Source organism: Phoca vitulina, unplaced genomic scaffold, assembly GCF_004348235.1.
Source record: "Phoca vitulina isolate PV1807 unplaced genomic scaffold, GSC_HSeal_1.0 scaffold62, whole genome shotgun sequence".
Lineage (NCBI taxonomy): Eukaryota > Metazoa > Chordata > Mammalia > Carnivora > Phocidae > Phoca > Phoca vitulina.
In genome coordinates, this window is record NW_022589765.1 from 7,912,467 (window position 1) to 7,926,308 (window position 13,842).

Consider the following 13,842-nt stretch of genomic DNA (forward strand, 5'->3'; position numbering starts at 1 on the left):
GAAGACTCATAAAAATGCTCAACAGTGTCTGTGGCTTAGATCAAGCTGAATAAGGAATGAATGAATAAATATATGCTAGCTAATGGGAAGATAATATTTCGCTTAAATATTATGTAGCTTCAGAATTCCATGAGAAGTAACTGATTATTTAATACATATATTTGATTTTGAAGACATGAAGTGGTTCTGAACTTACTGATTGAAGTAGACAGACTTAGGCAGTCATGAAACCCAAATTTAAGTTGCATCTAGCTTAAGGGGCACCTGACTGGCTCAGTATGAAGAGCATGCAATTCTTGATCATGGCGTCCTTAGTTCAAGCCCCACATTGGTGTAGAGGTTACTTAAATAAATAAACTTAAATAAATAAATAAATAAATAAAATTTTCATCTAGCTTAAATCTAGGGACCCCCTAGAAAATAAAGTGTGTTTTTTACTTCCTCATATCAAAACTGCATTTACTTTAGTTAGTAATAGAACATGAGATCAAGGAAAAGAAATTATTGCCTCCCACTGGACAACCATTGCATCCACGTAATGAAGTTAGACATAACTTTACAACGGTGTTGTGGTTGGTTCGTAACACATGAACACTTTATATATCATGAGTTAATGATGTCTGACATCATAGGATTTTCACTGAATTGCTCAATAGTTTTTGAGGCATAACTATTTTATTTTATTTTTAGAGAGAGTGTGAGTGGGGTGGGGGGAAGGGCAGAGGGAGGAGGAGAAAGAGAATCTTAAGCAGGCTGCATGCCCAGTGAGGAGCCTGATGCCGAGCTCAATCTCACGACTCTGAGATCTCATGACCTGAGCTGAAATCAAGAGTTGGACGCTTAACCAACTGAGCCACTCAGGCGCCCCAAGACATAACAATTTTAAATCGCACACTTTTCGGCTAGCTTCTGTAATTTAGACTTACCAGCATATATTTGTTATCTTTCAGTGTGTTTCTATACCCCCTTTCTTTCACTAAGAGTAAAATCTTTCTAACTTAAGATCACCCAAGAGAAGAATTACAAATTGGAAAATGAGAAGGATTTCAAAATTAGAAAATAGAGGTTTGAACTAGTTGCTAAATCTCTTGGATACCACCATAGGAGGCATATCCCATGACTATAAAACTACACACCTTTAGGAAAACTGGTGAGCCCCATGTCATGGCAACAGGTCATAGGGTTCAAGTTCGAAGTTGAGTCTTCTCTGGAGTTTAAGTAATTTTCTCATTCATGTCTGGTTACAGCCTTTTATTTTAGTCAACAGTAGTTTCTATAGATGTATGTCTAGGAAATTTAAAATTGTAATAGTTAGGCCTGGGAAGTACTAAAAATAAAGTTAAACCAATTGAATATAAAGGGCCCTTTTTCATGGAAATTTTAAGTAGTGTTGTATGATCTTAGTGAGTCATTAGAATTAGCTTTCCATGGAAGTGTTTACTTCTAGATCTCATTTTAGCTATAACATTTACGGTACAGATGTGAATGTTATAATAACTCTTTGGATAAAAGGAAATAAATATCATTTTTTTAAGTAGTAGCATTATTTCATTAATTTTAATCAGAATGTTGAGGAAAATGTCATGTATTATTCTGAAGGTCTTTCCGTAACTCAGAGTTTTATAAAAGTATATTTATTTCTGAAACAATGTAGAATATAGCAAATGTTGCCTTTCCTTAATTGACATGCCTTTTGAGACTGGGTATATGATGTGCTTACTATTGAAAAGTTTTTCAATCATCATAGATAAGCGTTTTGCGTGCAGCTTTTATGGTTTTGCTTCTCTATGTGATGTCAAATTAAAAGAAAGTAGCAAAACTATTTAAAAAGCTTTATATGGGGTGCCTGGGTGGCTCAGATGGTTAAGCATCTGCCTTCGGCTCAGGTCATGATCCCAGGGTTCTGGGATCGAGTCCCACGTCAGGCTCCCTGCTCAGTGGGGAGCCTGCTTCTCCCTCTGCCTCTCTCTCTCTCATGAATAAATAAATAAAATCTTTAAAATAAATAAATAAATAAAACGCTTTATATGATTATATTTTTTAGCCAGGAGAACCATATTCTTTTTGCTTGTTTTTTTAAAGATTTTGTTTTTAAGTAATCTCTACACACAACATAGAGTTCAAACTCACAACTCCGAGATCAAGAGTTGCATGTTCTACCAACTGAGCCAGGCAGGCCCCCCAACACTGTACATTTTTAATGGCTTTTTATTTTGATAAGTTTGCAGGTTTAATGGACAAACACATCAGAAAATCTAATGATGGTTTGGCTGTTTTATTTACCTGTGGTAATTTAAGGAGATACTTAGGAATTTGCTGAGAGACAACTAAACAGATACATTATCATTATTTGAGATGAGAGCAAGGATTTTTCATTAGAGCAATCCACCATCACTATAAGTGATGCATTTATTTCATTTTAAAAAAGCTTATATTCTGGGTGATTTTCTTCAACATATACTTACTTTTAACAAGATAATGTGTATATTTAATTTTTTTTCATTTTAAGGATTTCATAGCCTAAAATTATCCAATTAGCAGATGAATAGTCTTTTTACCTGTACTCTGCTTTTTAGTCGTAGCAGAATTGGTAACACTTAAAAATCCTTCCAGGATATATCCTGGCTTTGATACCCAATTCTTGCTTAATCACCCCTCTGCTTATAAACTTCTCTTTCCGTTTACCCAACAAATATTTATGGAGGGCCTTCCAGTATGCTGGGGGTGGTGCTCAGTTAGGAAGATACAAAGATTCAGGGATTCCTTCTTGAAGGAGGAGCAGGAATTTGGGGAGGGTGTCTCGGCCATATGAAGTCCCATGGCGGGAACACAGGGTGTGCTAAAGCATGGCCTCTTACTGGAGCACTAGATGCGTTATCTCTACTTGATGATAAACTGCCTCTCTAAGTTGCTTTTTTCAAACAGTTTGACAATGGTAATACAAAATCAGCTGTGCAAATATTATATATTTAAAAATCATTTTTTTCTACCACCACCATTCCCAACACATACAAACACTTTGGTTTGGAGTTTAAGGCAGGTGTTTTGTTTTGTTTTGAGAGAGAGAGAATGTGCCTACCCATGGGGGGAGGGAGGAGCAGAGGGAGAGGGAGAGAGAGAGAATCTTAAACAGGCTCCACACCCAGCATGGAGCCCGACGTGGGGCTCAATCTCATGACCCTGAGAACAATCAAGAGTTGGGCACTTAACCAACTGAGACACCCAGGTGCCCCAAGGCAGTTTTTAATAGATGGGACTACTTAAGGATTAATTTAGTTTGTGCATGTCAGAGTTGTATAAAGACTTACTTGGGCATGTGGATTTGGGAATCATATACGAATGAGGCACCCAGGGGTAGCCAAGAACAAAAAAAGCTTACAGATTTTACTAGAATGTAGCTACTCCAGGAAACGAAAGCAGGAAAGGCAAGAACTTCTAAATTTCTCATTCAGTGCTAATCCTGTTTTCAGCTGTAGTGAGAGAGTAAGGGTAGGCAGAAGCTGTGGGTCATTGGTGCCCCAACGGTTGGACCTTTCTTGTCACCTGCTCAGTCCCTCTGGATTTGCTCTCCTACCCCAACTCCTGTCTTAGCCCCAGAACCTCATCCATCTGACCCCCAATTACAAAAGTTGCCACATAGCGGGACCACTCCCATTCTTGGCTCTTCATTCTCCTTCCATCCCATCATTCCCCTCCTTACCCGTTCCATTTTCCCCTTTTGTCCCTTTTCCTATTGTTTCCTGGCTTGCCAGCCTACCAGCCCCACTTATTGCTGTTCTATCCCTCCTCCCTGCAAAACTCGGTATCCTTCTTCTCTTTTGGAAATGTTAGAGATGGAAAGAGTGCTTCCCTTCGCTTCACTCCTGCTACAAGTACACAAACACAACTGTGCAGGTACACACTTGTTTGCATTGTGAAGAAGGAGATAGGTACTGTATTAATCCGAGACATAGTCAAGAGATGTAAGTCCTCTGTGGGACTGGAAGGACCCACCTGGCTCTGCAAAGGAAATTGACATGTGAGAAGGGTACTGATAAAAGATGAAATTATGACTTTCCAGTGTAGTTGTCTTGAGAGACATCTGGGATTTTCCATTTTGATTTTAGCAAGGCTACATATCTGAGTATCCGGTAAAAATTTTTTAATGTCATTGATATTCAGTTTCCTGAAAGAAATAAAGGAGATGTGGCGCATGCGCGCACACATGTACATGTAGTCATTCATGTGAACAGTTCTGTTTTCTGTAATAAGGAGCCCTGAATGTATTAAGAATTTTGCTCTGTTGTGCAGAAGTCAAGTTTTTGTGTGCTTTAAAAGGTTTAACAGCCCTACTTGGTCGCCATCCAAATACTCTTACTGATTGGTAGAACTTAACAGAGCACACAGTTTGGCTGATCTATAGTCTTGTCTGGGCAACACGAATAACATGGATAGCCCACATTAGTCTGAGGAGACATTGTCAGGACCGAAGAGAAGATTATACGGTGCCTGCTCACACAAACCGTGGTCAATGCTATTAGTTTGTAGTTGTACCTACCACAGGATTCACCAAAACTTGCAAGAAGGTAGGTCAGTTCTTAGGGAATATCATGAAAATATGGAGAGAGACAGAGGTCAGATGGGTGACATTATCAGTCAGTTCATTTCATGGGGTGGTGGGACGAAAGAACCATCACTGTCAGCCAGTGAGTTCGATTTTTCTGTAAAGTTATTTAGAAACATTTATGTTTAGAAAAAAAATTCCCCCTCCTAGCTGTATATTTCACTTCTCTCCCATACTATGACTGGCTAAATTCTCATTTACCTTTTTCTCCCTCATCATACTTAAACACCTTCTGGAATGAAGATTTTGTGAATGGTCTTTGCACACACTTTTGTATTTTTGGTGTTTGTCTCCCACTTCTATCTTTGAGCATACATATCATTGGAGGAATAAATAGCTCTTGGTAATTCTTGTTTATTTAGACACATGGAGGTACTTACAGAATGTGGTTCACGTCACAGAGAAACACACGTCTTCAGGAAAGGTCTCATCGAGAAGGAGGGACAGTAGGGATTCTAGAGTGCGAGTCCCGGACTAGCAGATGGAAACCTGGTTCCTAGTCCCAGTCCTGCTGCTAGCTAGCTGGGTGACATTGGGCAAGTTCACATCTCTGGGCTTCAGTTCCTTCATCTGTACAATGAGGGTTCTGAGCAAGATGATTTGTAAGAATTCTAAAAGTTTTATAAAATATCTCCTCTTTCTACGTGGGGAAACAGGGAATTCTGCATTGTAAGATTTGGCCAAGGATGCCTCTTTTTGTGGCCTTGGCCAAGTCCCAGCATCATCCTTTGTTTATGACATCTCTGAAATATGCATTTCACAGGTATTTTCAAGTGATTAGTTAATGTTCCTCAAATGCTTCGGAGAGTTTTTGTGTATGTTGTCTTTCTGTCCTCTTTTATGCATTGGTCCCTAATAGGAACCAAGTGTTCTGTAAATGAAATCAGTGTTTCGTATAAAGTCAACGAGGGTTTTTGACATTTCCCAGCATAAAATTCTATTTAAAATATACATTTAATCATTTTCTCCCTTTCACTCTAGAGGTGAAAACATTTTCAGGTCCAGAATGTAATGGTAATTACGCTCAATATTTGCTACCAGAGTCGCTGTCAGGGTAGTAAAATCTGATTAATTTGGACTCTGCTAATTTGTAATTGGGGTTATTTTACCTGGCTGAAGTTTATTTCTAAACGATGTATGAGGAGCATTGTTGTTAAGCAAATTAATAGTGTAAAGTAGATTTCATGGACCGTATTTCTACGTAAAGGAATTATTTTTAAAGCCTTTGGCATATTAGCTGTTTGCTCGTGAGAGATAATTAAAAATGACTCCTAGCAATTTGTTAAAGCGGGGAGAACTGAATAGAAATAAATGGTCATCATCGGATGTAAGCTTTTATTTAGGGTTTTGGGGTCTTTACCGGTGCTGAGGGTGGGGTGGAGGGAAAGCAGTCTTATTTTCTTTTCACTTTGGGCAAATATGACAATTGTTCAAGGGCCCCCAAAACAGGTTGTAAACGTTAAATCTAAGAGAAACCTAGACAGGCAATTGACATAGAGGATTTGGTGCTACTGGTTGATTTCTTTGGAGCCTGAAGTTAGACAAAGATTATGTGGGTTTTTTGAATACATTGATTGCTCACGAAGAATAATAACTGGAGAACCTTTGCAATGAAGTGATCTTCACCTGTTTGTGGGGGTTACCCCCTGGGAGATCTCAAAAACTCCACATTTACCCCATATCCCACTCATAAATTTTGAGTCGACTTTATAGACTGCTTGCAACACTTTACTAACCATGTTTTTACGTAGGTTTGGGGGTCTTTGTTCTCAGAAGTTGTATTTGTAATTACTGCTTTGTAATATTTTCATAAGCTGGAAAGTGGTTGAATTTCCTTTCTAAAATATCACCTCCTTGCTACATACAGCTAATTTGTAGCTGTTTTATGTTTTATATTTGGAAATGTTTGAGAATGCTTCACGTTTTTGGAATGGGACATTCCAAACTTGCTTGAGAGTGTGTGTGTGTGTGTGTGTGTGTGTGTGTGTTTATTCTGGGGGTTTCCAACAAGTTGGCAAGGCTGATTGTTGTACCTGGGACCTTTTTGCTCCATAACTATTAAGAGTTATTACATAAAGCCTTCTGGTGTAAAATATTGACTATAGTTTATTTGTATTAGTGGTGCTTTTTTTTAACCTTTTAAATGTATTTTGCTCATTAGGGTATTGATAAATACTCCTTTCTCTGATTCCTTTGAAGATTTTTATGAGACAGTTTTGTGTGTGGGTACTAAAAAAGAGAATTGTAATTTAACTTTTTAAGTTGCTTGCCTGGGGTTTTGGGGGGTGCTTGTTTATGGTCGACTGAATAAAAATTATTTGTGAGTTACTACCTACTGTTTAATAAAGTTTATGCGTTACTCGTCAATCTTTCAAAATAAGCTTTCTCTCCATAGATGTATGTATGTATATACTGCCACATGTATGGGTGGTTTTCATAGGAAAATACTCTTTGCCTGAATATTGACGTGTATCTCACAGGAAGGTATTTGTGATTACCTGGAACTAATTTCACACTGTATTTCTGGTATATTAAATTCTATATTGTGGAATTTTTGAAGGTGGTTGCTTCCTATGGTAACATTCATCTGTGCTTTTTGAATAACAAATGAGAAACCTCTTAAGGGACTAAATCTCCGTCTTTTAAAAACTAGGAATGATTTGGAAGGAGTATCTGAAAGCCAGCCTACTCAAGTTAGAAGCACAAGTTGATTTTTTGCATACAGACCTGAAAGTAAATATGAGCTGTTTGTCACTGCAGTGCTTTTTTTTTAAAAGGTAGTGGCTTCCGTATCGAGGGCAGTCTGCTTTTACTAAGCTTGCACTGGTGAAGGCAAGATAATTCTGTTTTTAGGCAGATGTAGAAGGGTGCTATGAAGGTAGATGCTTAGTGATGGCCACTCGCCGATATCAGAGGTGAAATGCTTCAGCCCATAAATAAAGAGTTCAGCATAATACCAGCCTCTCCTATTTTCACTTCTTAGAACTGTGTAGAAAATGTGTGAGATTGGGGCTTTAAACAGAAACTTACAACACCCAGTCACTTTCGGGGCACTTACAAGGCTGTTTTCTGGCAGTATTCTAAAATGATATGGATGAACCGTATATTTGCCGCTGCTTTCATGGCTTTGACAGCAACTTGAATTTTTCAATCTCCTTGACAGTCGCTAACCCCTAGAGGTTACCGGACCCGCCGCTGAGCTTTGGAATGGTCCCTGCTGGACACCTGCTTGGCCAGCCGCATTGGTCTCTCCTCTAGGCAATTTGTGAGCTGTTTGGGGGTGGGGGAGGAGGGAGGGGACCGAACGGGAGGGGAAAGGGGGAGAGAAGAAGGGGAGGGCAGCATTGAATTAGATTGTTGATAGCGTCCCTCCGAGGACTGCTCTTAAGAGCACGCCACTCTGTACTTCTCTGCTGCAGAAGACAGAGTGATATTCGTGGTACCACAGCATGTTGTAAATGGATGAGATTCTGCTCATCCCGGCTTGGAAATAAGAATAGGGAAAGGAGAGCAACTTGAATCAGAAGCCGCTAGAAGAGCGTGCAGAGTTCTGCAGCAGTTTATACTTGTTCTTACATTTTGCCTTCTTCTAACTGGAAAACAGAGAGACTGGCATTTTTTAAACGGGCTTTTCCCATAATGGCATTCTTTTATTGTGTGGCCAGAGCTTGTGCGGGAGGAAAGCGGGCTGCTGAATTTAGTCACTGATCTCTATTAGCTGTGGCCTAAGGCTATGCTGAGGTTTATATCCCATTTGTATTGTTGCAGCTCAAAAGAAGAATGTTCAGAGGATGACAAGTGTATTCTGAGTAGGTATGTTGTTTCATTTTCATATGAAACCCATCTATTTTTTTTTTCCTGCTACCATTGGTCAGAAATCAGGTTAATAGGTGTACAGCGCTGCAGTATCCCTGTGAAGGTAGAACAATGGTAATGCCAGCTTACACCGACGACAACAACAACAAAATAAAACCCCAGCCGCTTTTTATGAAATAAAGCTGCATTGTGTGGTCTGCACGGTGCAGTCTTAAAATATATATATATATATATATATATATATATATATATATATATATACTGCAGTCAACGCTTTCCTAACGAGGTGGCACTATTGTTGAGTTAGAACGATAGGATCATCGTATTGCTTTAGGGGACAGGAGGATTTAAAGGAGGTGCCTTGCAGCCCTATTTTACAGATCGGAGGCTTCGGTGTTAAGGGCACGGGCAGATCGCTTGCTTGTTCTCCGCGGCAGCCGCTGCTGTGTGTCGGGACAGTGTGGAATGGAAGTCCTAGTCGGTAGTCTGTTATGGAAACGCCGTTTACTGTTATTGTAGTACCGTGGTGACAACATGCCATTGAAATGGAAAACGAGCTCTCCTGCTATCTGGAAATTCCCAGTTCCTGTGCTTAAAACATCCAGGTCAACTCCACTTTCTCCAGCATACATGTAAGTGAGAGAAAATAGGATATTAAAGTGGGGTTTCTTTCTTGAATCAACCTTGCGGCAAAAGGGGGTTAAAAAAAAAAATCCCAAACAGCCACATCCCCAAACCCACAAGAGTAAAAACCGCAAGCTGGCTTATAATGAAATATATGGGCATGCCCACATTTTACCTTTGGTTGCTTGTCCTGGGAGTTGATGTTTATTTTTATTTAACGTGCTTAATGGTCATTGGATTACTAATGTACAAGTCTAAAGGTATACCTAAGGAATTGCCTAAGGATAGACTTTAATCTTTCACGACGGGTGGATTTTGTTTCGAATTTTTGTATATCTGAAATATTTAAGATGACTTCTTTTGTGTAGTGGCACAAAACACTGCTGGTGATTGATGTTGGTGTGGTGTTAAATAGGGAAATGCTCTCTATAATTTTTGGACGAATTGGAAACGTTCGGAGTTAACACATGGATCAGAAAATGAGCCTTGTAACCAGGACTTTTACACTTGAGTTGTGTATGAATATTAATAAGTTCGATGTTCTATCTTTCCCAGTTTTATAATTCCGGTTCTGAAGTGTAAGTTCAAATTTGTGCAAGTTCTAGTTCTTTCATTAGTTATGTACATACGTGGAGTTGAAAAATGTGTTCTACAAATGCCTGTTTTAGAAATTTATTTTAAGTAAATATATACTAAAATATATTGGGAAGTCTTACTAGAATTTTTGAAAATCTGAGTTTTTAAACTTGCAAACTGTTGCCTTAGAAACAAAATCCAGGAGATATAATTAAATCTTCTTTTAAAATATTGTCTGTGATCCTTTTTTTTTTTTTTTTTCCTTTCGGTAGGGGAAGGCGTAAGGGAAAGCTGGACCTTTTTTTAAAAAAATTTTTTTTTAAATATTAGTATGAGAAAAGCTTTTGGAGTAGAAGCCTGTTTTAACTGTATTTCCTTTACAATATTTTTCAGCAGGAAAGTTGTGGAAAATTCTTCCTGCTTTAGGTTAATTGTGTGTTTAGAAAACCGGTGAGTTGCCATTTTATTAGTTTTTGTTTTATATGAGGTTCAGAAGCACAGTGGTGTCTTAGTCTGGTTCTTTGAAAGGCTTTCAGCTGCTGAGGAAGTGTGCTGGTGTTCTCAGTCCAAATGAAGCAATTCCCTAGAAAGCGCTGAAAAATGAGGACATTTCAGAGTGAAATTCTGTCATGTCATTTTCAGATTATTTTTTATGTTCTTCCTGAGAGATGCTTCAAGTGATTTTATCTGTTTACTTGTGTGACTTTTCCTCTAAAGTTAAAATTTTAAGTCAGATTTGTAAAAGAAAGGAAAAAAAAAAGATCAGCTATATTTGTTTCTCAAAAGCTGAATTTGTCAAAAGCACAAATTAATGGAGGTGACAAGTTAATGGAGGTGACACGTTAATGGAGCTCCTTCAAATCATTTGAGAAAATGAGATGTGCCTGTTGACTTTATGAATCCTAGCTGGTGAGAAATGAGCAAAGATTTACCAAAAGCAACTTCATTGTAAAAACAACAAAACATACACACCCCAAAACTTGAAATCAGCAGGGTACAATTAATAATGGCTATTAATGAGTCTGGTATTCCTCCTATATTTTACCATACAGAGGATCCAAACTGTAGCTCCTATTGTGGCTCAATTTTTAGAGATGGTTAAAAAATGTATATTCATACTAGCCATAGGCTCAGATACAGCTTAATACATCATCTGTAATGAATCACTTTCCTCCTTTTAAGTACTCACCGCTTTGACCTGATGATATGAGTGAATTGATTTAGGTGGTAGAAGCTGGAAAATACCACAGATCTTGCATGTTGATGTTGATTGTTGGTAGTACACAGAGGTAGAATGGGAAAATGTATTTGAAGGGCTAGCATTAGGTTACACCATTTTGACATTGTGACAGGCCAAGTTATTAAATTGGCCTTAACTTATTTTTCTTTATAAATGAATTAATACGGGGTTTTAAATATCATGTTAATATACACAGGGAAAATATGTGAAATACAGGAAAAGACTAGCTTGGGGAATTTAAATCAGGTGTCTAAATATATCATTTAGTTTTTGACTGTTTCAGATTGGAGTTCATTGTCTTACTTGGCCAGAAATAAAAATATAATGTGTAACACGTTCTCATCAGAGCTTCTTTATATTCCACAACACTTCTGCACACAAAATGATACTTAAGTTGAGTGTGATTTTCACTCTCAAAAATTACAAGGACTAAGTTAGAAAACTGGGTCAAGTAACATTGTGTTTGCTCTCACAGTTGTTGGGTTAAATGGTTATTTGTGTCTTTGGGTCTAAAATCTTTGCCTTGAAATAGAATAGTTTAATTCTGACTTTTTGGTCAATTGTGATATCTGAGAGTTTATCTATAAAATTATATCTAAACCTTTACAATATTATCTGGAATATAGAATTCTTGACAGTTAAGAGAAACATCTTTTTTTCTATGTTTGCTTGAGTCGCATCAGTATTGGTTTGTAGTGTTTCATCAATATGTATTGTGATTTGTCAAATAACGCATTCCGTGGTTTTCATCGAAGATTTGGGTCTATTTTTCAAAGACTGAAATTTCAATAAAAATCTTTCGGGCTGTAGTAAAAATGTGCTGTGGTAATTGAGCAAGTATGGAAAAAATATAAGGGCTCCTTATGGTCTTGTTCTCAGCCCAGTGTAGGTGCTACTTAGCTGGAGCTCCTTTATTTTTTTATTTTTTTAAAAGATTTTATTTATTTATTTGACAGAGAGAGAGAGAGCTAGAGAGGGAACACAAGCAGGGGGAGTGGGAGAGGGAGAAGCAGGCCCCTCTCGGAGCAGGGAGCCCGATGCGGGGCTCAATCCCAGGACTCTGGGATCATAACCTGAGCCAAAGGCAGACACTTAACGACTGAGCCACCCAGGTGCCCCTGGAGCTCCTTTATTGACGCTTATAGGTAGGGCAGTGCTTCTCCTCCCATGAAAGGTACAACAGACAACTTTTCACTTACTGCAAACATTGAACAGAAAGGCAATTTTCCCCTTGTGGATTTCAAATCCAAGTTTGCCTTCTTTCTGCTTATTTAAAGCTTGAATGAGAGGTGCAGCCTCTCTCCATATATTCAAGACTGATGATAAGGACAATGTTGATGACGATATGCAGGAGAATCATCTCTTATATAGCATAAAGCGCTTTTCAAATTGTGTTATCCTATGATTCGGGAATAGTGGGAGTACCTTAAAGACAAAAGATGGAGAAAAAAAATCCTTTGCCTTCAGGCAGCTTGGTTACCAAATGCTTAGTCTTTACTGAGTAGATTGAGTCCTCCTTCAGCTCCCGTTTTGAACCCTTGAAGGGTGGTGTGCCATCCATGTGGAACTTGCGTCACACTCTGTTCAACAGTAGGTTGAAGTTCAGCCTTAGCCTGAGGGAGGATCTCCTGGTCAGTGTAAACTGAATTAGTAAAGACTCCGTTCCTGACAGGTGTGAACCATATAAATTAACCTGTCATTTTGCCTAAATTAATAAAGCTGAAAGGGCAGTCACATCTAAGTGGTTTTCTGGTATTTTGGTATTCATTGTTTTAAAACAGCAAATGGTTCCTTCAGGCTAATGTTACAGGGTTAATGTATTGCTAGTTTCTAAGGGCATGCTGAAATAGAACAGGATTAGCATTAGCGATCCTTTTATCTTTTTTTCACAAGCTGTAAGTTTTGATAACAATGGTGTGGCAATAAAGAGGAAGACAATGGGTAGGAATTAACCAGTGCAATGTAACAGTGGATTTTCTAGCAAGTCAGACACACGGTGGGATGTTTTCCTTCGAATTTTACCTTTCTCAAGCAAAAAGACAATGAGTGTAGAATGAGTGTTAGTGAATTAGGCTTGTGCCCCTTAAGCTAATGAATGAATGCACTTGCCTTCGGTCAGCTTCCTGTTTACGGTTATTTTGTTTAATATGTAAAATAGAGTTTGTAGTAAATATCAACAGCACAGTATTTTATAGCAATTGTTTTCTATCATTGTATCATTAAAATGCAGTATCTAGATTTCCTGAGAAAAGACTGTGCAGACTGTCTAAGTATCCCTTGTTTATGGGTGATTCAAAAAAGAGAACAAATAAAAATAGGCATTTTTAAAAAATTGACACGTTTTCTATTCCCTAAGGTTGTCTTTTTTTCTAATTTAGTGATTACAACAAAACCTCGTGGTTTTAGAAGTCATTTTTTAGTTGGCAAAATACTTCTTAAATTGATCATCTCAAATTAGAAAAGAATATATGTAGCTATTTTCACAGTTACCACATACATAAACTTTTATTTCTGTCTGCTTAATTTGTTTTTACTACATGCTCACTCTAACAAAATTACGTGGAGAAATAACATAAACAACGCCTAAGAACAGTTTAGTGGGAGTGTGTAACTTTGGTGGCATGTCCTTGGGAATTTCTATTGTCTGAGCTTACAGAAGGGCTAGCTTAACATACATTAATGGGAAACCATAGAGATAAAGGTGACCTTAGAGGTCATTTAGAGAACCCAAACCCCCTTTAAAGCAGGAATCCTTTCTGCGACACCTCTGAAAGATGGTTTAATACACATTCTCCTTGATCACTGTCAGTAACAGAGAGCTCACTACCTCACCAAGGCAGCACCTCTCATGCGTGGACAGCTCTTCCTTGCATTGAGCAAAATCTTTTCTAGACCTTTTATGTCCAGATCCTCATGTAGTCTTTTGGAGGTAGATAGAAAAATCTCTATTTTCTGTACTACATACAAGCCTGGAAATCCCTTT

The 13,842-nt window shown here is 38.2% G+C and overlaps 1 protein-coding gene across 7 annotated transcripts in view; it reads left to right on the forward strand.

The window, feature by feature from the left end:
- The window catches only part of KLHL13 (kelch like family member 13), a 203,618-nt gene that overhangs the window by 125,242 nt on the left and 64,534 nt on the right, over positions 1 to 13,842 (forward strand). Inside the window, exons 1-2 of one of the 7 annotated variants that reach the window (XM_032391354.1) lie at positions 7,841 to 7,868; positions 8,372 to 8,416. The exons of 2 other annotated variants lie outside the window; for them this stretch is intronic. Coding sequence is in view for 4 of the 5 variants with exons in the window: in XM_032391350.1 (XP_032247241.1) it covers positions 8,954 to 9,051 (98 nt within the window). In the remaining variant the exon portion in view is untranslated. Of the gene's footprint in view, positions 1 to 7,840; positions 7,869 to 7,952; positions 8,417 to 8,698; positions 9,052 to 13,842 lie in introns of those variants that run through there. 4 more of the 7 variants (XM_032391350.1, XM_032391351.1, XM_032391352.1 and 1 more) reach the window with 4 other exon arrangements.